The sequence below is a fragment of the Nannospalax galili genome, unplaced genomic scaffold (assembly GCF_000622305.1).
Source record: "Nannospalax galili isolate Female #2095 unplaced genomic scaffold, S.galili_v1.0 scaffold207, whole genome shotgun sequence".
NCBI classification, from domain to species: Eukaryota; Metazoa; Chordata; class Mammalia; order Rodentia; family Spalacidae; genus Nannospalax; species Nannospalax galili.
In genome coordinates, this window is record NW_008358517.1 from 7,215,445 (window position 1) to 7,242,540 (window position 27,096).

Genomic DNA, 27,096 nt, shown 5'->3' on the forward strand with positions numbered 1-27,096 from the left:
TCCGCGGGCACCTTGAACCAACCAAAATGTATCTTTGGTATCTCCCCCCTGCCCTTTTTCTAAAGCCTATAAAAGGCTCCACTCTCCCTTACTCTGGGCTCTCAGCACAGATCTGTTGAGTTGGTGAGGTCTGAGAGCCCGAGCTTAAGCCCGAATAAACCATAAACCTTTGCTTTTGCATTTTGGTGTGTTGGGTCCTCGGTGGTCTTTTTGGGGTCCAGTGGATGGGGTACAACAAAACAAGGTTAAGCAGCTGTTTACAGGCTTGCCAGGGCCTCCCCCACAACAGTTCCTCTACCACAGAGGCAAGCTGACCAGGATTAGCCAGAGGCTGCTTGTGATAAAGTTCTAGTTTCACTGCAGCAACCAGGTCTTAAGTCAGGTGCCAAAAGTTTGAAAATTATATGTACTACTCAACTACTCAACTGCCATCCCGCAGTTCCCAAGAGCAGTATCAGAAAGATCAGTGGGAGCTGGGGCCAGGTTTTCCACAAATCAGCAAGGTTAAAGTGTATCTTTCTAAAGCATATATGAAAAATCTGTACTTTAGAGAAACTGAAACACCAGGAGACATATCCCTCACTTTCCTACAACCAGCTGGCATGGACTTTCCTGTAGCCCTTGTGTTTGTTGCTTGGCATCATACTGTATTCTAAGAGCACAACATGGTGCTCTAAACTGACCACCAGCACTGGAGGACAAGTACAGGCACAGAGGCTTCCAATTTATGTGTGGACCAAACAAAACCTCCTCACTTTCAGGTCAGCATTGATGCTTTTAATTAATAGCAAGCACACAGGAAAACAAAATGCATTATCAGCAATGGTGGGTGAAACTGGTCCATTAGTTGTCATACAATGCTGCTCTTACAGAAATCAGGGTTCACCTGACACTTAATGAGTTCTAATTAACTCTCCCAGTGTCTTCAAAATGGATGTGATTTCTTTTCACTGGTGATTTTTATTAGTGTGGCTCATCAACCTAGTTAAAAACATCAATAAGGTAAGCATCTGAGGTTACTGACTTAAACCGTGATCCTGGACCCAGTAAGGGCTAGGATAAAGGGGAGGGAGGGGTCTCACAACCCCTGCTCAAAATCACAGCAGTTGTGATAAATTTCCTACACATAACAATAGATCTTCCCACCCCAAAAAAAAGTTTTTTGTTGTTGTTACCTGCGAAAGTTAAGAAGTCATTTTGAGGGGCTGGCTGCACCCCATAATGCAGACTGGAGTGACCCTCCACTCCACTGTACATCATTTACGGAGCCAATCAAAGACCAACTCTTCCAGAGTCCACTGATTCCTTCATCAGAGTCGCAGATGCAACACCTATCTCAATACTGTATACTGCTGTATACTAGGAATTGTAAATCTGTGCTTTTACCTACAAAACATATGTTCTCTAAGATGAAATCTGACCACTAACCTGCCCTATTCAAATCCATCGCCTGACATGAATATCCAAGGGTCTTTCAACATTCTTTCGCATCACAACACTGATACCGTAACTCCTTCTACTGCAACCTCATGCCTGCTAGCCTGTTTTGGCTTAATCAACTATTGTTAAGTGTCCCACTCCATTAATCCAGTTGTGCTATAGAAAGAGCTTCATTTTGTATGCTGGTCAACACCCGGACTGCCACTTGAGAGTGCCTGTCACTCAAAAGACAGAACCATTGTGTGCAAGACAACAGGGCTCCTGTCACTCTGACAGTGAATTTAGTAACTTTGGAAATTTACTCAGTCTGAACCTAGATGCTAGATTAATTTAGGTGTTTCTACTTCTGAAACTGTTTCATTTCCTAAGTCTTAATCCTTTAAAAATGTTTGAATGCCATTTGGTTGTCCATTTACTCAAAATCTTGTTTTCCCTGCCCCGCTTCCAATCTTTCTATTAGAGAAGCTTAAGTCTAAAAATACCCAGGAACTTGGTCAACTAAGTAACCACAAAACCAGCATTCCTGCTTTAAACAAACTGCTATTTAGTAGTTCACTAAAAACCAGACTGCAGCAGCACACCTGTATCTGTGCTGCCCGCTGGCTAAGCCCTATCTGTCCTCTGATCCCAGAGAGTTTAGAGGTGGTTACCTCATCTTCAATCAGCAACACCTAACATGTTACAATTTTTGAGTCTTTCCAAATTCTGCAGTCTTATAGTTGTTACAGTAGCAAATAGTCCCGTAAGTTTAACAGGTCAAGACTATAAAATCTCTAGTCTATCTCTCTGAAGACCCATCTTTCCAGTTTCACTGATCAATCACCTGGTCATAGGACCACCCCTAGGAAAGCAGATTCACCTTAAGCCATGCTAAATAGATGGGTGGAAACAGGGAACGTTTCCTGCCCAGAATCCCACCTCCCGGTGCAGTGCTTCTGGACCCAGCCACATACAAGTAGCTCTATGTAAGTCTGAATTCTTCAGAAAAGCGTAATGTCTCCTTTTCTTCTTCATATCCCTCTTGTAAACATGCTTTAACAGTGTAAGCTGCCTTAGCATCTTGTATTTCTTTATGTTTTCTTTAAACCTTCCTTCTCCCCACCACACCAACCATGTGTCTGACCCCCATGCAGGCTCTAAGCCCGCATGGCTTCGTGGCTTTTTTCCTTCTCCCATCCATTCTCCTCCTCAAGGCTGCTGCAGAGATTACCAGTTCGCCTGTCCTGAGGATTTTTCTTTTAAAATTCTAATAAAAATGTCCTAAAGTTTAGATCCATTCTTAAACTTTTATGAATGAGACTAAGAACCCTTAAGGGGATGCTCTTTCTCCCTGTATCACAGTTTTGTCAAAAGCAGAGATCGCATATAGTAACCAAGGAAAGACAAACGCTTTTCTTCTAAAAGTACTATATTCAGGAAGCTATTATAAAATATTGTTTTGTTTTGGCTGGACGGCTGGCAGCACATGCCTTTAATTCCAGCACTTAGGAGGCAGAGGCAGGTGGAGCTCTGTGAGTTTAGGCCAGCCTGGTCTACATAGGGAGTTCCAGGCCAGTTGGGGCTACAGGGAGACCCTGTCTCAAAAAGACCAAAAATATTGTTTCTTTTACAGCAGTACAATAGTTTGCTGTGTGTACACATTTTGCTAAATATAAACCAGTTCTTTCTTTGCAGTTATGAATACTGAAATAGTAACGATCAGATGTTTAATTCGCCTATTTCTGCTTATTTCTTGGGCAACACAGGCTTGGATGGGCCTTCCGAATCTTCTTTTACCCTAGGTTTACAAGAATTCCTAATCCTTGCGCCCAAAGTATCTTGAAGAGAAATTAGATTTTAGGGAAAGACTAGCTACAATTAAAAATTGGGATGTTTACAGAGGGTCAGGTTTCAGTAATTTCCCATTATTTATAGTTACTAATCTCATTTCCATCAACACGACCTAATGCTGAATTGTGCATTAAGTTATAAATGGGTATGTATCTAAATTTTGTTTTAAGATTTTAATGCAACTGTTAAATAACATGATAAAATATTTTTCTACATGTATGTAATACTCACTTTCAAGGACTACAAATCAACTTTAATAGACATTTTAGTTCTAGATACTGCTTAGCCCATTATTTGTGCTCAGCAAACATCCTGAACAAATGATCATCAAAATTGTTTAATTAAATTAAAAGGTAATAGTTCGGGGCTGGAGAGACAGCTCAGTGGTTAAGAACACTGGCTGTTCTAGCAGAAGACTCAGGTTCAAATCCCAGGTTCAAATCCCAGCACCCACATGGCAACTAACAACTGTCCGTAACTCCAGTTCCAGGGGATCCGACGGCCTCTTCTGTCCTCTGTGGCCACTGCACGACACGGGTGCACTTACCTACATGGAGGCAATACATGCATACACATAAAATAAAATAAGTATTTTTTTAAAAAGGTAATAGTTCAAGTGTAAGTTAAAGAAAAACAATTTATCTTCAAACTTATAAATAAAGCCTAAACTTTGTCACCACAATGTATCCAAAGTACTATGCACTCTTTCTAGCTAAAACAGAAAAAAAGCTAAGTATTATTTGTCTTATAAAGCTATCACAAAAAAAAATTACTGTTATCAACTTCTATACACTGAATAGGAAATTTCTTTCCAAACAGAAATGCCTCTAAAACATGTTACAAAGATAGGCAGGGCTGTTTTATCTAAACTGCAGAATACCCATCCCAGGACCATGAGTGACTTTCGTAATCTTTCCCCACAGGCCTGAAAAGTGGCCTGATTCCCAACCCCACGCCCTCTGCTCTCTATCCAGCCTTTTCTGCTTCATGTTACAACCCCTGGAGCTGAACTGCCCTGAACAACTTTGTCCTTCACCTATGGAAATTGGCCACCATTAGTTTTGAATAATACACCTTTTCTAAAATGCTTTAATTATCAAAGTCTACTGTTTATTATCCAAATACAATCAACTTAAAAGATTGTTTTCAGGTTAGTTCTAAAATGCTATTACTTTCAATTTTCCAAAGGTAGATTTGAATCTACTAATGGGTGATCCTTTTTTTAAAAACCCAGATAAATCTAATAAAGTAATTATAATTAAACTTGGAAGCATTTTCATGACCCCTACTGCTTGGAATTACAGCAAACCAGTTACACTGCATTCCACCACGTGTTTTCTGAGAATAAGGCAAGCACTGCAGTGGAGTAAAAGAATGTCAACCGCCTGATCATTGCTCACAAGAGAAACCAATGCCTAAGAATTTATAAAACAAGGGCAAGTTAGTTTCTGAGACTCAGTGGCAAATTCAGAACAGCAGCCAAGTTTTCCACCTTTGAAAAACATCATTCGTTTCGGTCACTGCTAATAAAATCTGGAATCAACAGGGAAGTACTCCAACATACTCAAGGAAAAGGAAAGTAGTCTGCGATTCTTATATTGCGAAAGAGATGTGGGAAGAGTATGTCACAAAAATGAAAATGGGGAAAATTCCATCTAAAAAGGAAAGACAAAAGGAAAATGGCAGCTGTGGTACCCAGAGCACAGCAGAAGTGAGGATGGCCAGCAGATCAGGACGTCTTAACTTTCCCTTTACTTCTGTCTAAAACAAAGAACAGGAAACTTCAACTATGCATCTACTTCAAACAACCCAATTAAAAAGCAAAACTCAAAACACTGGTAGTGAAAAAACTAAACTTTTTAGTAGTGACTGAGGACACTGGCCCCAAAGACACCTACTGACTTCTAGAGCTGGCCATCAGACGTAGTTGGGAAAGTAGAAAGTCACTGAATCCTCCCTCTAACACAGCTCCCTTCCCATCAAGGGACAACAACACCTGCCCCAGGAGAGGACATTCAGACACTTAGATTTCTTAGTGACACTTCTAACAGTACATTTGTATTTCAACATTTTCTCCCCAAAACCAAGGTCAATACTCAAAATGAGTAAGGTAAGCACACAGTAACAGGAATGTGTTTGTTTTGTTTGCTTGTTTGTTTTTTGCAAATGATTCTGCACCCATCACCAAGTCAAAGCAATCAAATAAATCTGAACAAACTGAACATCAACTAAAAGGATAAAATTCCAAATCAGAGGAACAGGAAGCTATGCTAAAAAAACACTTCAGCACTAGAAAGCAGTACCCCATGTAACAAAGGTAGCTATTTCATAAATACTTGATACAGCCCTCTTGAAATTCAACTACAAGAAAAAACTGAAATTTTGTACCATAAGTAATATTTTGTTGTCAATATGCAGATCTGGGGCTGAAGAGTCAGTTCAACAGTTAAACACTGCAAACTGATCTAGCATTTAAGTCCGGTTCCCCTCTGTGGGCACCTACACTCACATGTGTGCACATGCACACACACACATAAAAATAAGTTTTAAAAGTATTTAGAGCCATTGGAGACATCCTTTTTGACTTTTTTAAAATTTATTTATTTTTATGTGTATGAATGTTATACCTGAATGTATGTAAGTGCACCTATGTTATGCAACCACAGAGGACAGAAGAGGGTATCAGACCCCCTAGAACTGGAGTTACTGATGGTTATTAGTCACCACGTGGGTGCTGAATGTCCTCCACAGGCATTGCACGACATGGGTGCACTCACCTACATGCAGGCAATACACACATACGCATAAAATAAAAATAATAAAATATTAAAAAAAGATTTAGACACTGATCATCTTTCCTTAAAATACTTTTTTGTTTTTTGAGATAGGGTCTCACTTGGAAACCTATGTACACCAGAGACCTGCCTGCCTCTGCCTCTGCTGGGATTAAAGGCGTGCGCAACCATAAAATAATAAAATATTAAAAAAAAAGATTTAGACACTGATCATCTTTCCTTAAAATACTTTTTTGTTTTTTGAGATAGGGTCTCACTTGGAAACCTATGTACACCAGAGACCTGCCTGCCTCTGCCTCTGCTGGGATTAAAGGCGTGCGCAACCATGCCCTGTTCCTTAAAATCCTTTTTTCTTTTAAGAAGTTTTTAAAATTCTACTTGGTAGAAACAACATGACCTACTTAGGAAGAACTGGGCTGGCCTCATATCTGTGTGCATCACTCTAAAGCCCTGTGACCTACTCTCAGAATGACATAAATAGCACGTCGAGGGTGCAGGAGAGGGGCAAGGTCCCAGAAATGGAGCTGAAGTACAGAAAAGGGGAAGACGGAGAAGGACCTAGAACATTCTTAACTGATTTATGCAAAGTGATCCCCAACAAGCTCAGAAAGTCTTTCCACTGCTACCTTTCCTTAAAGTTATCTGTCCATGACGTGACATGATCATTAAAAAATGGAATAAAATAAAAACATCTGGAGACAACTAGATCTTAAGTTTTAAAGGAAACCTGACAAGACACACTTCTTCACCCTCCACTATAATTATCAACCCCAGTAATCAATCAGCAAATACCAATTAAGAGTCCACACTACACCCACCAATCTAGAGAGATAATCCTAGCACAAGGCAGAGAGCTTAAGGACTGAACTAACTAGTGACAGTAAACAACACTACGCAGGTCGATGAAGGCACTATGAACACAGGCAAGCAAGCAAGGGGGACATTCTTCCACCAAACTCTCGCTCCTGCTACTTATACCCACATTTTCCACCTGTAGGATGTGCTGTGTCGTGCCCTCTTCCTTCTCTCACAAATTTTTATTAGGGAGTACATAAAATGTCTGGGATTCCAGCCCACGTCTGCTGACTCAATAGTTACCACTGAACACCAGCCTCCTGAGACAAGAAGGGAACTGGCCCTAAGACCAGGGAACAGAGCACTCGTTCAGCAGACATTACAAACACCAACTGTCCATTTGGGACTATGGGCACAAATATAAGTAGATTTAAGCTCAATGTAAATTGTAGTTTAGAAAATAAAGTATCAAGAGAAATTACATATGCTAGAGCAGATGTGAACCAAATCATTTTAAAGAAATAATACAGTTTAAGGAAAGGTATTAAATTACTTCAAAAATAATGACCATCCGGTTTATCTGCTTAGCAAAGTTTACTAGGATGATCACAAAAGCAAATTTTCAATTAGACAAAACTGGAAGGAGTCGAAGGAGGTGGTCATGCAGAAAGAATCAGGTGACTGCCAGGCGAAGAGGTACGGGACTAGAAACATGAAGGTAAACAGAGTAGCTCGGACTCTGGGTAGAAGAACAGGGCTTTCTGGAGCACCTGGCTTTCCTCCCAGTTTACAACTGTCATTAGAAGCCAGTACAGAATGTAGTGGACAATGTATAGGAGTATCCTCTAATCTTACCCAGCAAGCAGACAGACTTCTAGCTCAAACTGTCTCCAGCAACACTCAGCAATGGCCGTAGGTGGAGCGGTCACCCTGACAGGGACAAACAATAGAGATGAAGAAACACAGGAGAAAGGAATAACTGAGAAAAAGAGCAGGAAAGAAGAGTCCACTCTGGGAAGAACACTTCGGCAAGTATGGCTTGAGCGGGTGTGCCCCAGCAGCCACTGCCAACTCTAGTCCAGCCAAGACACCACTGCAAACTGTCAGTACAGCTCTCGGGGAGGGTGTTTATGACATCCATTTACAGGGTTCAGGGGCCTTTTGGAAAAGCTTACTTCTGTTCAGAGGAGGCTGTTTAAGACTGCTGAGGCAGGGACACTCACCTCCTGGTGAATCACTGTCCTGAAACAAGGAAAGTCCCTTTGAAGAGTATGGGAGACAGCCTGAGAAAGAACGATGGGTGGAGAACCAGAAAGAGAAATGAAAAGGCTGCTGCTACTCGGGAGCCAAAGGGGCAGTGCAGGGCAAGGGAGACCACTTTGACTCATCCATTTTCTTGAGACTGCCCTTTATCTACTGAGAACCATGGGGTCCACACCACTGCCTAACCACAGACCACCAGGAAAAGGCAATCCATCCTGCTTCAGTGTATTACAGACCCACAGTTCTCAGGGGCCCTATGTGGTCCTGGCATTTTTTAAGTAACTCAACAGGCAAAAGGACACATTACCTCAGGGTATGGAGCTTGCATGTGAAAACCTGAATTTGTCTTAAATACACAATGAGGAAGTTTCTCCTGGAGAGTAACTGCCAAACAAGGGAATGATAGAGGGAAAGGCTAAGTCATAGCAACACTAGTAAGACAAACTCTTGACCAAAGGTAATAATGACCTAGTTGGTTGAAGGAGCAATGCTTAAATCTTGCTGAAGCAATCTCAGGTAACCTAAACACAACAGAGCCTGCAAACCCTTGATCGACATCAGTCTTGAATAGATGCTGCTGGCCATCTGGCCTCACTACCACAAACATATCATTTCGTTCTAACTCTTTCATATTGGCACTAAGTCACTCTGCCACAGTATAGTTACCATGCAGTTAAATCAACCTTGCCAAGTGGTGTGACATGTTCATCAAGCCAACTGTGGCTCATTCCCACAGTTTCTCCCTCACTCTGTAACAGCTGAGCCCATCTGTTAACAGTTTCCCAGATGTGTTTGCTGTTTTGTTTGTTTTGGGCATCTTTTAGCCCAGGCTAGTCTCAACTCTGGTTTTATAAAGTGCTGTCAAATCCAGGGCTTCCTGCATGCTAGGCAAGCATGAGTTACATCTCTAGCAATCCAGAGACATTCTGATACTTCTAAAACAATCTTTCTACCATCAACATATAAATATCAAAGGATTAAAGTCAACTGAATGAGTTACTTGAAGAAGAATTACTACATCCAGCAGAGGCAGGCTCATAATTGGTCTGTGTATGTCACTACTGAGAAGATCAGAAACCAACCTCAGTAAAACAGACTAGCAAAATGTCCTTTGGTCGGCAGAGGAAGGTTCAACAGGAAGCACCCACCACTGTGGATGCCTGCAGGGAGTTTGGAACGCATCCATCCATGACAACTCAGGAACTGTCTCGAGAAGGAAAACTTCTTAATTCCTTTTGTAAATAATTGTCAATGTATGACACACAGTAATCCTCATGAACATGTATGTAAGGAAATCCTGCTAGGATCTCTAAATACTTTCAGTATAGAAATAAAGTAAGATCTAACAATTGCGTTAATAACGACCAGTGCTTCAAAAACAAGATAGGTTGTCTTGAGTTTGTTAATTACATTAATAGAATTAACACTTCCGTTCTGTAATGTGTTTCAGACACAGAGCCGCTCAACATCCTCATGGTAAAAATGACAAGCCACAGGTTGCATTGTCTGTGTGATTGGCCAGTGCTCCAGTCAAGCTCCCTTGCAAAAGACAACTATTTTTACAAGAGTACTATCTTCAAGGTGTGAATCACTCCAGCATAGAACAGAAAAAAGAAAAATTTCAGAGATCTCCTTATAGAAAGTACCCTTTATTTGGCTGATCATATATAAAAACACCTTAGAAGTAAATGTGTTGCTTAAATCTAAAATGATTCTATAATATTCCTTTGTCAACAAATCTCTGACACCAAATCTCAATTTCTATCAAGACAGAAGATCAAAATTATCCCTTACTAGCTAGGTATTGGAGGCACACATCTAGAATTCTAGCACTTGGAAGGCTGAGACAGGAGGCTGGCCTCAAGGCCACCCTGAGCTATATACATATTAGACCTCATCTCAAAAAAAACCAAAAAACCGTGTGTGTGTGTGTGTGTGCATGCATGCATGTGTATGTCTCCATCCCCCGAGTGCTGCCTTCAAAATAGTGAGAGGATCTGAGAAGGTAGCTCAGAGACAGGGTGCTTACACAGGGACCTGGGTTTGATTCTCCAGCATCACAAAAAATAACAAGAAAGGGTATGAAATTTATTAAGTGGAAAGTGAAAAATTGGTAACAAATTATATTGTGCTAAGAGCAGAGCTGAAGAAGCTCTTCCTAAAACTCCCCATCTTACATTAATTACCACCACTTGTAGCTGTGCCTATTAGCATAACCCACCCATTTCAGATTGTACTCAGTATGAACTCTGTCCTCTCTACCAGTAAAAGAGCAAAGAAAGAACTGGCATTTTCAGTGTTCTGAAGGTTCAGTCTAAAGAATGTGGGCTACAAGAGTGTTCTTATAATTTATGATATGATTTTCTCTAATCCCTTCAATACTATATAACTGCTCTATGGCAACAATGACCTGCTCACTTGGGGGGCCAATTGCATCCTCAGTTTGCTCTCAGAGAAGAAAGCTCCACCACACAGGCCTTCTCCTTCACAAAGCATGTGCACCTCATAAATGGACTGCATTTACTTTCTTCATGTGCCCCATATATGTCAATGGAAGGATTGTGGAAATCACACTTACCAGATCTTAATCAATGCTGGCTCATGGTCCCTGCCAGAGTCTGTATGTGTTTAGTCCCTGAAAGGTTATACAGAGCTAGTCCTCAGTGTTGGGAAGTGGTAGATCTTTAAGAGGTGGGCATACTGAGAAGTCCTCAGACCACTGGGGACACTATGCTCAGAGGGGATTAAGGTAGTTTTCCTGAGACTGAGTTAGTTCTTGTGAGATTACATAGCCTTTGAGAGTGAGCAAGAGAGCATGAACCATAATCACTCCGCCTTCCTGTCTGGCAAAGGGATTTCCACCACCTGCCTATGGTCTAATCATGAGAGAGATGTGATAGCCAGAGGCCCTTGCCAGATCCTGAACCATGCAGTCCGGACTTTCAGCCTCCAAAACTGTGAGCTAAGGAAACCTATTTTCCTCATAAGTATCTGGCCTCAGATATTTCTTTACTATAACAGACTAATACAGTCCCATAAACCACAATTATCAAATAGGCCTTTTCATAACTTACAGGATTCTATATTTACATGTGCATCTGAATTACCTCATAGCTTTTTCAAAATATTGGTTTCAGGGGGCTGGAGAGATGGCCCAGTGGTTAAGAACACTGGCTGCTCTTGTAGAGGAGCAGACTGGGTTCCCAGCACCCACATAGCAACTAACAACTGTCTCTAACTCCAGTTCCAAGGATCCCATGCCCTCTTCTGACCTCCACAAGCATTGCACAACAAGGATGCACTTACATATGTGCAGGCAATACACACATACACATAAAATAATAATAGTATTTCAAAATACTGATTTCAGGGCTCTGTCCTAGAACTATTATATCAAACTATCTAGAGATTCTGTGTTTTAAAAAAAAAAAAAAAAAAAAAAAAAAAAGTCCAGGTGACTCTGATACTCTGCATTATGGGAACATGGGCATAAATCAACAGTTGCTTACTATGCTTCTACCTGCGGCCTGCAATGGAATCAGAGGTTCCAGAAGCTCACACTCACAAGTGAAGGAACCAGTACCAGAATCCAGTTGTAAACAACATGCCATCACAAGACCAATGAACCTGAGGAAGCAGCACAGAAGAGACAAATGCAGCTTCCCAAAGACAGCAAAGCTCAAGTCAAGAAAAAAACCCAAAGAGAAGAGACTAGTAAACACAAGGGCAGAAGCACGGGACAGAGTGGGACATGTGATGGGGCAAGAAGTCCAAGCTTCTCTGGAGCCTGGCTCTGCCAAGGTGGGTGAGTTGATCTGGTCTACAGCTCAGCAATGCACGTCTGGCACTCGTGTGATTTGCACTGTAAAGCAGCATCCTAGAGAATGCAAACAAAAGCAGGCATGTTGGGAGTAGAAAATGATGAGTAAGGAGAGAGCGCTAAGACTGATTCTGCCCTGTCTACACCAATATCCTCACGTACAGCACAGGGAAAGACTATGTAGATCAACCACTGTGTGATAAATTAGACCTAATCATCTATGTCTTTTTAAGAGTATTTCAAAATTCATTTTCACCTCGAGGGCAATTTCAATTATGTAGATTTGAGCTAGTTGATCATCTCTTTTCATTTTAATTTTTACATTATCCCTAGCACATTTTTAAAAGAGGCCAAAAGAGAATCTGCCTAATCATCTTGCCTCTTTAGACTATAAACTCCCACTGGACAGAACATTATTTTTGTCTTCTCCAGTTGTATGGCACCTGGCATGATGCTGCTGCTCAGGGGATAAACAGTTCATTCATTACAGTGTCATGTATACTAAATAATACCACAAAGTCCTTTGATGATGAAAAACACTTCAAGTGTTAACTAACCCTAAACTAGGCATTTAGAACAAAGAAACAAAGTTGACAGACTACACATCCTAAGGTCTCCACAAAACTGGAGGCACTGCGCTTGCGCTTGTGAGGCTCCGGCTGTGTAGCCCTGCTCCCTGCATGGCACTCTATACACAGCAGATGCCTTCCAACCTGCTTTCTGTATTTTTAGGGTATATGATGAACAAAGTGAGTTTCAGAATATTACCAAGAACAAAAGTCTTAGAGGTTCACTTCTTTCAGGAACCATGTTCAAAAGTAATCTCAAAATCCTACAAAATCATCTGTTTTCCTTTTGCAATGTCTCCCTCCTTTCAAGTGAAGTTAAAACATGAAGTATCAACTGAAATTCTAAAGCAGGTACAATGAAAATTCTTGAAACTGAGTATACACTTTCCTGCAAACAGCTTCTGTTTGGGAATCTATGTCCTCTGCGTCCTAGTCCTTGTCTTGCCAAGCAGAAGTGACACCAGCACCCAGCATAAACTGTGTTCACAGGAAAGTTGGTAGTGATGCTTCACACCAATGCTACTCTCCTTTAGGGCCGAGCAGAAAGCTGCTTCTCCACCATCCCCAGAACTTGTAGGAAACTCAACTATGATCAGTTTCACCTTACTTAACTGTGCCCTTCACTATCCCAAAACAACTTACCAGGTCTGAGAGGAAGGAAAGGAAAGGAAGGAAATTCTTTCCTTTTTAACTGAAATTTGCTAAAAAATTAATCCAAGGTTTCTACAAAATTCTAAGTATGTCACCACACTGCAACTAAAAAACAAATCTCCACAACCTCCTCCCTCAAATAAGAGTGATTTTTCTCCTGCTCCTAGACACCAAAAAAGGGGAAGTAAAAAACTCCCCAAGTGGAGTCAAGTGCCTAGTCCTAAGACTGCATAAGCAGCAAACCTCTCAGAACTCTGTGCACCCTCCCTATAAAACCCTCAGCTGGAAAGAAGCCTCTCAGCTGTCTCCTCCAGCATAAAGCTGCCTACCCTACAGGAGACTGTAGTAAACACCCCAAAACTGAAGACACTTAGAAATCTAAAATATTCATGCCCTTTTTCTTTTATTGGTATGTACTTTAGATATTATAAAATTCACTTCTGTTTAAAGAGTACAATTCAATATTTTTTCATATATTCACATTGTTGTCAAACAATGGCTGCTCTCTAATTCCAAACAGCTCTATCATCCTCCAAAACTTTCCTAAGGCTGTCTGGTCTGTCAGCAGTCACCTCATTTTAACAAAAACTGAAGACATCATGATATGTGAAATTAAGCCTATCTCCTCAAATCAGGGCCCTATATTCCACATTATCATTTAATGCTATATATCAGAAGAGCAAATACTCTGCCCTTAACCCAAAATATCATCTACTGTTTCATAATTTATAGGAGTGTGTACACACACACACACACACACACACACACACACACACACAAATTACCAGAAATCCCACACTGAATCAGAAGTATCATTACATTAAATTTACAACAACTGGCTTCTGGGAAAAACAGCCAATGGAAGGCAGAAAACAATGTTCCTTCGAGTTATTTTTTTTTATTTTTTATTGGATTTAATTCAATAAATTTTTTATTGAATTTCTGTGTATTTCATACAGAAAATCATCTTTATACCCCCTTCCCCTTTGGCACCTCCCATAGACCCCCAATGGAGTTCATACATTCTGTCATTTGTGTTAAGACCTATCACGTAAAGTTAGTCTCCCCACATGTCCCTCGGTGCAAGTTCATCCACTGGAACCTAGTCAGCCTATCTAGAGTCCCTTTAAGAAGATCAGCTCTTCCTCAACCAGCAGTAATCAGTGTTCCTTCAAGTTATTACTACCGACTCAACTCGTAGAACGCACTAGATTCCTGAGAAAAGATGGTACCAGCCCAACCACATCTATCATATCCATTCTCACCCTAACTCTTACAAACAGATACTCAGCAGCCATTCCTAAGAATTCAACATCTATTTCTTCTCTCTGGAAATTAAAGATAATATACTTTTCCCACAACAGGTGCCACTTTTATAAACCATATTCACTAGAAATCAATCAATCTACTCTTCTGTTTTGGCAAGTACTGATTTTCAATTTTGTGCTTCAGTATCACCAGGAAGCAAGCTGTGGATGGAGTCTGGGAGCTCTTATCTGAACAGGCCTCTGGGGAGCAGAGGAACATTATTTCATCTGTTTTGTTTGGATGACTAACTGACAAGGCCCTATGCTGGCCTAACTGCTGACTTGAACACTTTAAACCTGAAAGTAGACATTTGTATATCAACTTAGCATAGGCTAGTATTTTATGAAATTACTTCCCACATGTTCTAGAGCTGAGTTAAAAATACAGATATTGAGGTGGGGGCGCAGCTTCTTCACTGTCAAACAGGAATTACAGATATTGAAAGGGCAAGACTAAGCACCATGTGGAGTGGACCGGAACTGGAGGCATGAATCTAAACACATGGCTTTCTTAAAGATAGGTGTGGAAAGAGATCCATTTGAATGCATCTGTGTAATTATGTGAAGTGTGTGCATACATATGCAGTGTCTGGACACACACTCACTAGGTCAGTCCATTCAGAGGTTCTAAAGGCAACAAGCACACTCAATGCCCAGATTGTATTTCTAAATACTACTCTGCTGGGCTGGAGAGATGGCTCAGTGGTTAAAAACACTAAATGTTCTTGCAGAAGACCCAGCACCCACATGGCAGCTGACAACTGTCTGTAACTCCAGTTCTAGGGGATCCAATGGCCTCTTCTGTCCTCTACAGGCATTGCACGACACAGGTGCACTTACCTACATGCAGGCATAACACTCATACACATAAAATAAAATAAAATAAAAATAAATACTATTCTGCTAAAATGAACCATAATGGCTGATCCCAGGGCTGGAGAACACGGGAAAAACAAGATGATCCTTGAACTGTTTACTGTGCCACAAAAAAAGTTCTAAAAATAAATAAAATGACAGACACAGATCACAAGAGCTAAAGGAGCCAGCCTGAAGCTACTGCTCAAATTACAGACAATTTGAGCATTAAACAAGATAATGACAGCAGAGTGGTAACTAACACAATGCACAGAAATCAGGTCATGAGGCCATAACTTAGAAACATGCACAACCTTTTCCTTATAGTAGAAAGACAACTAAACATACAAAGAAAGTTGAAGTTAGAAAAAACACTATTTGGCCACCATCAAGTAATAAGTGATTCAGGTAAAGATCTCCAAGAGATACCACAACTAAGCAACGAAGGAAGGGTAGGAAGAGGAGTTTTATACAGCCTCAGATTATCTCTCCACAAACTGCTAAGTAATTACAAAGGTGAAGAGACCTGGAGTCACCACCCTAACTTAGTGATGAAAATGATACCACCACAGTGGGACAGCTGGTTGGCAGTGGGGAAGCTGGTTGAAGTAGGGAGGTTGTATAGAAGACAGGGAAGCTGGATGATTGTTGGGAGGCCGGGTGGCTGTGGGAGAGCTGGACAATGTACTCCTGGATGTGATGCTCTGGAAGCCCTCCTACCAAAAATGAGTCTTATCATGAAGAATCATACACCTCAACCTGAAGGACCAGTCATCAAGATAACCTTTCTGGAATGTTCAAAACACCAAGGTAACAGAGAAGACAAGCTAATGAGGTGTTCTCATTAAAGGAAACCAGGGACATGCAAACTAAAAGCAGTATGTGATCCGAAATAGGATTCTGGACTATTATTTCCCTTTTAACTGTTGAAAAGGACATTTCAGGAACAAATAGAATTTTACTGTCAGTAGATATAGATGATGATATTGTACTCACAGAGTGTGTGCATGCCTATAAATCCAGCACAGGGGAGGTCAAAGCAAGAGAACCACATGTCCAAGGGCAACCTGGAATACATAGTGAGACCCTGTCTCAAAAAAGTAAAACAGGAATTTCCTGATACCTAAAGAGTAGCTCTCATAGTTCTAGAGGATACTGTGCAAACTGCTAAGGGAGAAAAATCAACCAATGGTCCAACCCAGTCCTAAAGCCTAATAAACACAACAACTGGCAAAGCAAACTACCTCTATTGGTGCAGTAGTGGCACTGTTATCTGGGGGGTAATCAGCAGCTATCTAATAGGACTTAAAGCCCTCTTAATGAGAGTGAACTCATGTGAGGCACTGTAAAGACAGCCAAATACACATGGCTGGAGAAGTCACAGATTCTAGAGAAAACCCTATTTCTGTCATATACTTCTCTTGACAAATGACATTTCTTACCATATGCTAAATATGGATTCTTTTATTTACAGACAAGTGTACCAGAGATCACTCATAAAAGCAGCTTCATTTTGCAACTGATGAAGGCTCTGCAGAGTGCCATGAATAGTCAGAAACAAAGAACATTTGTCTGAGAGATGCCCAGTCCTAGGTGACACATCTACAGTAGAACCTCTACACCTAAGGCTCATGGAACAGAGTGGAATAGGGAGTAGAGAGAAGACTAGTGCATCACTCAATTCTCACTGGCAAAGCTTCCTTATAACAGAGTGCCATGCACACAGACACAACTGTCTAAGTTTTAGAGAGTAAGAGACTGCAGAGTATGTGTCCCTGGATAGGACTCCTGTACAAAACCTCATCCACCCACGGCTCAGGGACCATTACGAACGAGGGGGACAGAAAGATCACAAGAGCCAGGGTTGGTCCATGAACATGGGGAAACAAAGGCTTTCAGGCCACTGAAAGTTTGTGCTTGTGAACTTGCAGCAATGGCAGCACTGAGCCCAAGACTCATGCCAACTCAATCAGACAAGGGCCAGAGTGGAGCGAGGGAAACGGATAGCAGGCCACCTAGCCTGGGAACTGCTGGAGACTAATTACTACTGGATGAGGGAGAGTAGACCTTCCTTACAATCTCTAGATAGACTGACTAGACTCCAGGACATATTGCATAGAAGGACATCTGGATACAAATGCTTGTATGGCAGAACACATGCGGTCCTGGGGGGGGGGGCATGGAAGGAGGAGGGGGCCTAAATTCGATTAAGAACTGTTGTATGAAATGTACAAAAGCTCAATAAAAGATTTTTTTAAAATAATAGTAATTTCCTGATCTTTATTATTATGTCAGAATATGTCCTTGCTCTTAGAACCACATACCAAACTGTTCAAAGGCCAAAGACATCATTACATCTGCCACTTGCTCTCCAATGGTTCAGAAATGAAACAGTATGTAAATTCTCTATCTTTGGTGTAAGGAGCACAAAGTAAAATAGTAACAAAGAAGGAATCTGAAAATGCCTTCCTTTCTGAATGTGTATTCTGACTTCTCAAAATAAGGTTTCTTTCCCCGTCTAAGCAACTGTAACTTTAAATGTACGTAACAATGAAAACATGAACCAACTAGGCTCAAAAGGGCAAAAGTAACAGTGAAATCACAGGTGAACTAAGCTGATGTAGACCTGGCCTTTGTACTGCCTTTGCTAGTTTAAAATAGAAGATGTACAACGATACATCAAAAGCAACCCACAATTTCACACTGAACAGCCATCCAATTCTGTGATTTTATTTAGTTCACAACATTTTCAAAAACAAGGAATTAAAAGTGAAAACCCTTGTGTGCTGGATAGCTTTAGTGCCAACTTGACACAACTGGGTTGAGGGAGCCTCAATTGGGGAATTTCCTCTACTGGACTGGCCTGTGGCCATGTCTGTGGGCATCTTCTTGATGAGTGATGTGGGAGGGCCCAGCCCACTGTGGGTGGTGCCACCCTTGGGCAGGTGGGCCTGTGCTGCATAAGAAAGCAGGCTGAGCAGGGGCCAGGGGAGCAAGCCAGTAAGCAGTGTTCCTCCATGGCCTGTGCTCCAGCTCCTGCCTCCAGGTTCCTGCCCTGAGTTCCTACCTTGGGCTCCCTGATGAACTGCGACCTGGGAGTTGTAAGCTGAATAAACCCTTTCCTCCCCAAGTTGATATTGGTCAGAGTGTTTTGTCACAGCAATGGAGAAACAAACTAAGACACCTTCAAAGTTTTAGAAACTCCTAGGGCAAACCATAAGGACACACAACTTGAAGTTTTTACAAAAATATGCCTTCTGATTATGTAGTACCTACCTTCTACTAAACCTTCACACAAATCAAGCATGGCCATGCCCTCCTTATAATCCTAGTCCTTTGGAAGTAAGGCAGCAGGATCATGAGGTCAAAGCCAGTCTAGACGACAAAAGAAATTAAAAAAAAAAAAAGCCTCCAAGCAAAACATGGAATTACTCAGAAACACATGGAAACTAGAATGTATTTCCAGGGGAAAAGGATGCTGGGAAACAAAGACTGTGAAACTTTACATGGGTTTAAACCTAAGGAAAATCCAGCAAGGCTCTGAGGGGGACCAGATGAGATGTGACTGATAAATACACATCCCACAAATAGAAAAACCCAGAACAAATCCAAGAACTATCTCACTAAAGATAATGGGGAAATCACTGCCTCCCTGCCACTGCATTTTACAGCAAAGGAGAGGAGGCTATAAAATAGCTTTCTAGAGAGAAGCCAGGACTCTTACAGTCACTTTAGAAAACTAACCCCCCAAAAGAACTTCCCAGCCCTCTGCTCCTTCCCACCTTCCCTATTCTTTTCCTAAGTTAGAAAAGAAGCCCTGGGACACAGTATGATGCAGTATATGGGGATGCCTAGGAACCTTCTGTCCTGGCTAACTCTCCTAGGCCTGCCCTGCCCTGCCCTGCCCACACTGCCCACACTGCTTTTACAGCCAGACATTTCCAAGCACTTAAGAGTCAGCCCAGACAGTCAAGGAAAGGGGAGAAACACTTCAATCAAGACTTCCCGCTCCCACATTCGGCAACAGATGCAAGTCAATAAAATATGGCCATCACACCTCACTTGGAAAGCTGGAGCTACTTGGGTTATTTATGTAAAAGTTGTTATCGGTTTTAATTAGGTATAACACAGAAACTACATTACAGAGCACAAACCAACATAGGAAGAGTACTTGCTATATCCTAGAATCTTTCACTCAACTTTTATTTGGTATGAGACTGGTAAATTATAACGTTGATCATCAACACCCAAGGATCTGTGTATCCAATTCTAAAATGACAATATAGGCTCTTCAGGTCATTTTACTCTCTCCCTCTGTTAGGAAGAAAAAGGGTAAGCATGTGGGCTTAGAAGAAGAGCAAACTGGAGGTCATTCACCCCAGCAGAAGCTGACAGACTCTTCCATAACCTAAAATCACACCACCTGAAGAAGAGGTTTGGGCTTAATAGAGAAACGAAGTACATAAGACGTCTTATACAGGACCTGGCAAATCACAGCACTCAACCGGTCATCAGCAGTGACAAGTGGGTTGGGGAGTACAGGCACACACAAGCACGTGCACAAGTAAATAACCATTTTTAATGTGATGAGCTCAGTGTAAGAAGAGGAAGTAGAACAAAATAAAAAATAGAAACCGACAACACCCACATGTACTACTTGACCAACAACATCTAAGGACAACTTATATGCACATATTTCAAATTACAACTCAAATATTTTGTCCTAAATTAGCACTCATGTCACACATGTCACTTCATGCACACTAGGAAACATGAGTTCTTTGAAAACAAATTAATCAATGATCCAATCATTCCCTTTTGCACTGAACTTCCTATTTCACTGAATTCCAAAGTCAGGGATTTTGACTTTTTCTAAGATGTCTGTGTGTATACACACACACATACACACAGAGAGATCCACAGAAACATGCATACACCAAGAAAAACGAACTCAAAAACAAAACTAGAAATACTGAGGATTATCCTTTTACATGTGAATTGCACATTCAAGAATAGCTTATTATTTTATTTTACAGTTATGAGTCTGTAGGAGAAACATGAACACTTCATTCATTCATTACTCCTCAGTACTATGAAACAGGTAGTTGCAAAGTCAACTGCATACACGGAAGCTGGAGAACATAGAGCAAAGGATCTCCTACAGATACTGAGGCAGGAACAGGCAGAGATAAATTCTGCAACTGCCATGCAGGCCTCCTAGAAAGCTCCTCCTCAATTATGAGTCTGTAGGAGAAACATGAACACTTCATTCATTCATTACTCCTCAGTACTATGAAACAGGTAGTTGCAAAGTCAACTGCATACACGGAAGCTGGAGAACATAGAGCAAAGGATCTCCTACAGATACTGAGGCAGGAACAGGCAGAGATAAATTCTGCAACTGCCATGCAGGCCTCCTAGAAAGCTCCTCCTCAATGACAGGAATACAGAGCACTGTGCATGGCACAGCATGTGCTACTTTGCTGTTTCTATCTGAAAAATCTCCCCAAAGTGGGGAAACAAAGCAGCAGAAATGGTGCCTGTCCACATTTAAGGACAGTTGACTTGCATTTTAAAAATCAGCAGACTGGGGCTGGAGAGATGTTCAGCGGTTAAGAGCACTGACTGCTCTTACGGAGGACTCAGGTTTGATTTCCAGCACTCACATGGCAGCTAAGAACTATCCTTAACTCCAGTTACAGGGGATCTGATGCCCTCTTCTACTCTGTGACCTCGTGGCACTGCACGACGTGGTGCGTTCACATGCATGCAGACGGTACACATAAAGTAAGCATAACAAATATTCAAAAGAAAAAGGTCAGTAGATTTACTGACATGCCGAATGGAAATGTAGGGAGGGAACTTATTTAGGCATTCCCATTTTTAAAGTTTCACCAAGAAACTATGTGTAGCTTGGTCTTACATGGAGTGACTATTATCTTTCAAATCAAAAGATAATCTTTCCAAAGTAACTGAATTCTGTTCAAGGTCTGTGCTGGATAGCTTTAGTGTAACTTGACACACCTGGGTTGAGGAAGCCTCAACTGGGGAATTACCTCTATTGGACTGGCCTGTGGCCATGTCTGAGGGCATCTTCTTGATGATGTGGGAGGGCCCAGCCCACTGTGGGTGGTGCCACCCTTGGGCAGGTGGGCCTGTGCTGCATAAGAAAGCAGGCTGAGCAGGGGGCCTGGGGAGCAAGCCAGTGAGCAGAGTTCCTCCATGGCCTGTGCTCCAGCTCCTGCCTCCAGGTTCCTGCCCTGAGTTCCTACCTTGGGTTCCCTGATGAACTGCGACCTAGGAGTTGTAAGCTGAATAAACCCTTTCCTCCCCAAGCTGGTATTGGTCAAAGTGTTTTGTCACAGCAATGAAGAACAAACTAGGACAAGGTCCTTTAAAGAAATAATTTATACTGCTTTAGTTTCTGTGGAGTTCTCTTTTTTTAATCCTCATTTCTTTTGTTTCTAGTGAAGCTAAATATTTGTCCTTACACCTGTCTGCCTATTTTCCATTCAGACTGTCCCTACTTACTTAAATTTTTTATTAATCTTGCATTATGTAATTTTTATTTGTAATGAAGATTTTTCTCCCAGTTTTTCAGTCTTTTAAAATAATAACCAGGGGGCTGGAGAGATGGCTCAGCAGCTAAGAACACTAGTTGTTCTTGCAGAAGACCCGGGTTCGAATCCCAGCATCCCAACCATCTGTAACTCCAGTTCCAGGGTATCTGACACACTCTTTTGATCTCCACGGGCACTGCACAACACCAGTGCACTTACCTACATGCAGGCAATACACTCATACAAATAAAATAATAAATAAAATATTTTAAAATAAATAAAATAATAACCAGTTAAAATGGCTTCTTTTTCTTCTTTCATGCATATATTTAAGAACATTAACACATGGACCCAATAGTACCACTCATATACAACACAGCTCCACCACCCCAGCAGATACTCTCCCCAACTCCTGGCTGTCAACCACCAATCCTTTCTCTAGTACTATAGTGCTGTCTTCTTGCAAATGTCAGAGATAAATGGAAGCATACTTTGGGGACTGCCTTCTCTCTCAACATTAACGGAATGGGCATACAATGGGTTTATCTATTCACAGACATTCTGTTTTACTGCTGACAGCAGGCAGACAGCAAAGGGCCCATAGCCCTTCCCAGCAGCAGGGCAAGAGTGGAACAGTATACTATCTACCTCTTTCCTGGAACTGACGGGTAAGACAGGTCACACAGCTGCCAGGACACATCTGCTACCACTTACAAAACCCCTTCCAGAACAAAAACTCTATGCATCTCATTCCTCCCCATACAAGGCTGTAAGACAACAGGTCTCACAGACAGCCATGGACTCTGCCAATCTAACCCCCCACCAAGTCCTACAGTCTAGGTCTCTGTATTGACTAAGTTTAGAACCTTTGGTGCTGGTGTAACTGCTAAAATGTCCTCATTTGTAAGGAAGGCCAAATATGGTGATGCATTTAATATATCACACTTGTCTACAGGTGACTTTGGATTACTTCTCCCAAGAGAAGCATAGGCAGTCACTGCAGGGCCTTCCCCACAGCTGCTTTTCTGTCAGTTCAGACACAGGAATGGGAATTCCCAGAATGGCTCCAGCTGAAGAGCAAAGCAGCCACAAGCGTCTCCTTCAGCCCATTCCTATGCCACTACTTTGGTGAACAGCTCCTCAGAGGAATCTGGAAAGAGTGGGCTCCAACAGCACCAACTAGACCATGTAGCCTTTCCAACTGTGGGCCCCATCAGCTTAAATGAAGAGTGAGAAGATAGAACAGACAGCTGTCCACAGTCACCCCTGTCAGTTCAATCAAGTTCAGGGCTGAGGACAGGAGAGGCAGGAATGAGAGAAAGGGTGTCCAGAGCACACCCTCCATCAGAAGGCAGGGGGATTCCCACTCATATCTCTTTCTTCACTGTCCACTTAAAAGCTACTAATTCCTGCCTGTGGCACTATCAAGACAATGCTCTTAAGGAAATAAAGCCAATTCACTCTAGAGCTGAAGAGGGATGAGGAAGGTCACTGATACTGCTTTTATAGTACAACACAGTCCATGTTTTCTAGGCAGTGAAGTGCGGTTATTAAGAATTTGACTTTTCTCTGGAATTCCGCCAAGGATATAAGATAAAATTTTATTTTTTCTAGTGCATGAGTAAAGTAAATAAACTATCATCTCTAGCTGACTTAGATTTTGACAGCTTCAAATATCTCTCTCACTTTCAATTGCAACAAATCCCAAATTTATAACATTTAAAAAGCCTAAAAAACTATCTTAGTCACATATTGTTAGCATACATTTATAAAACATAAACCACATGCTTCACTTTGAACATCACCACTGACTTCATTTTAAATCTTGGTTAATTGTTTAAATGGTTAAAATGGCTTCACTTAATTCTTCACTTGAATCTTGGATGGTTCAATAGAAAAGGGAAAAAAGTACACTATTCATCAGTAAGCCAGTTCACGAGGTCTCAATGAAGAGTTTCTTTCAACGATTATTTTACTGCTCTCCTTTGATTTCTTGAAAGTCACTTGTAGGTTATTTTCAGATACTGCCTTACTTTCCTCTAAAACTGAGCTTGCCTATGCCACCTAAAACTGAGCTTGCCTATGCCACCTAAAACTGAGCTTGCCTATGCCACCTAAAAGGAGAAGCCAACATTCACTGGCAGATAACACTTTCTTCAGCTTTCCTTTTCAAAATATTGAGGGCACGAAGGACCCACTTCGTAATACAATAACTATTTTGGTGCTTGCAATGACCACAGCTTCCAGGCTTCACAATCCAACAGAAATTACACAGCAAGAGTCTGGAGCCTAGCACATAAGGGATAGTCAGAGCACAGATAAGAAGAAAAGCTTCTTTAATAGGCCATAAGCAAACCATCATATCAAAGCACAGAAAGGCCTGCATGTTGCTCCCTCACCAAGTGACAGACTCAATTCTCTTCATGTGTCCCTCAGAAAGAGAGGGACTACAGCAACGAGTCCAGAAAAAGACCAGAATAAGAACGAAACCCAGCAGGATGGCTTCCGAAGGCCCACAAACCTTTGTTCTACACACACATTCATTTAACACCAACCAAAGCATGCCAGGCAGGTTAAAAATAATGCATTTATGTAATTACTCCCCTCCATACACACACTCTTGCAAGGTTAAATACGGAGCTCTGAAAGAATGATTTATTGCCACAAGAACAGGGCCCCAAAATAGATTGGCAATAAAAGTGATTGGTCCCAGTGGGGTTGAGAACTAATGTAAGCAACGTCCTGGCCATGAGAGGCATCCGGGAAAGAGCACCAGAGTCAGAGCCAGCTTCCCAGCCCTGACCCCACCTCTATCTACTTCCACTCTGAGGGGAAGTCACTCACCCCCCTCCCCCAGAAGTCTGATTCCTCATGTGTAAAATACAAAAAAAAACCAACAACAACAAAAAACGATCCAGTTCAATTTTTCAGTATCTTCTCTTTTTCCTTTGAAATTGGTTTTCTTTTTCAGGGTTCCACTCTGTACAAAGGAGAGAGGTGAAGCTCAAAATTCACTAACATATGCAAAAAACAACTTATCTGCTCTTTAACACAGAATCACATACCTTTCAACTTCAACCCACTATATGCCAAGCCTATGAATGGGTGATCAGGATTACCAAGATTAATAGAGATTTTTTTCTAACAAAATGTTGAGTGATACATGAGATAACACAGGAGATGATATGGATACTGAGTGACCACTGTTCTGAAATCCAAAGAAAAGATGGAAAGTAATGTGTTGGTGCTGAGGTCCCGTCTTCAGAAACCACACAGCTCACAGGGAAAGGGGAAGCAGCTTCCAAGGCCATCTCCCTGGAACCCCCTCCTGTTCTCAGCACCTGCCTGCCTCCAAATTTTGGCAGGTGCCAGCATCTTTGCTTGAACACCTCCACTGATGAGGGAGGAAAAAAAAAAAAAAAAATCACACAGTAGCTCATTCTATTTTTGAGCTGTTCTGCTTAAAAGTTCTATTAAGCTGGTGTCTATATTGTTCCTCCAACCACGGGTACCAGTTTTGAGTTTTGATCTATGCCTACAAATATAAAGCTTAATACAGAAGCAAGAAGGAATTAAGAGGGCCAAGCACCCACAGCTGCTGGGCTGGGAAAGTGAAGACAATGAATAGAGTTCACCTCCTCCCTCCTGGGTCAGGCAGGCAATCTCCACCTTCAGGCTCAGACTTGCCAGAGAAGGTTCCTTCACACCCCTACCTGTCCTCCCCAGTCTGTGCATCTTAGGAAAAGAAAGGTTATACAGATGGATTTGGCCACCTGTTTTCCTCAGCATTCACATTCAATCAAAACTGTCCAGGAGGCCCTGTCTGAAAGGCTCTCCCCAGGAAGTCCCTATCCACCTTAGTGTCCATAATAAACCCACACCTATGCCCAGGCCCCCAACCTACCAAGCCTCCTCTGCATCCTGGACTAGACATCACTGGCCTAGAAACTAACCTCCAAAACTAGGGCAGGGATTCAGAGCTGCTCAAAGGGGGGGGGGGGGGGGGGGAAAAAAACACGACACCACGACGACGACCTTGCAAAAAGGTGGTCCTGAGTGGGACACTGTCTCTGAGTCCAACTCAAAATCTGCCTTGGTCCTGATCATGAGGTAAAGGACTAAAGGGGAAGTTTTTCGTGACTTTAAAGGGTGAAAGAAAGGCACAGGGCAACGAGTAACACTGCCTGGTTCTGTACCAACGAGAGATAACAGGAGCCCAGGAGCAAAGGCAGCCCCCGCCTAGGCAAGGACCAGAGGAGCAAACGTAAGGAGAGAGCCCGCCCAGTGCAACATGATGTCTTTGCAGGAATCCTGGAAACAAAAAAAGTCATTCTTCAACAGTGCGTAATAAAGATGTAAGCAGGTCTGGTCTCAGCACCAAAAATTTCACCTTTCTAACAGAAGGAGCTGAATTCTGCTCAAAAATCTATTATTCTGTGACCGGTGATAGAGAAAGAAGACAGGCTAGACTTTAGCTTCAGGGCATGAAGGGAACACGTCCCAGATCTGCTGCTAAGAAATAGCAGTCGTACAGCCAGTCGTACACCCCCCGCAAAAAAATAAAATAAAATAAAAATAAAAAAATAAAGGAAGGAAAAAAATCAAAGGAAAAAAGCTTTCATTTGAAGGAAATGATGTTTTTCTAAACCTCTGCTTTCTGCAAGAACCTCACGGGAAAAGGAGCACTAGGGAGTTTATTAAACCCAAGTTGCCACCGCAGAGTCGGAGTGTGTCACTCCTAGCCATAACCAATAGGGTAAGATGAATCACAAATCACCCTGCCTGACAAAGATAAAGAAACCCAGCGGACCGGACTAAACCAGCTATCTAACGGCTCTCCAACTTCTGCCTCGACGAAGACCGCTCGCAGTGACCCGTACTGCCGTCCTGATCTCACCCAACCTGGGGAGCCGACTTCCAAAGAGGCGTCCGAGGACCGGGGCCGCCAGCCGCTCCCCAGGCTTTCCCAGCCTTCCTCCTGGAGGGCGCGAGCACCAGCCCCGCACGAGCCCCGGCCCGCCCGCCGGGCCCGCGCCGACCTGGACCGCCCTCCTCCGCTCTCCGGCGCGGAGTCTGCATCCTCGTTGCCCCAGCCGGGCCTTCAGGATTGCGGGCCCCAGGCCGCCGCCGCTACCCTCCGCCGCCGAGACGCGCGAGCACACCGGACTGCGCGCGGGGCCGCGGGGCCTGGAGACCGGCTCGCGCGGGATC

At 42.3% G+C, this 27,096-nt stretch overlaps 1 protein-coding gene across 3 annotated transcripts in view; it reads right to left on the minus strand.

Annotated features, from left to right (window-relative positions):
* The window catches only part of Trio (trio Rho guanine nucleotide exchange factor), a 348,717-nt gene extending 321,628 nt beyond the window's left edge, over nt 1-27,089 (minus strand). For 2 of the 3 annotated variants that reach the window (XM_029557991.1, XM_029557992.1), the window contains exon 1: nt 26,925-27,089. In XM_029557991.1, the coding sequence (XP_029413851.1) occupies nt 26,925-26,964 (40 nt within the window). In that variant the 5' untranslated portion in view covers nt 26,965-27,089. The remainder of the gene's footprint in view (nt 1-26,924) is intronic. The other variant, XM_029557993.1, reaches the window with a different exon arrangement.
* Nucleotides 27,090-27,096: the final 7 nt, after the last annotated feature.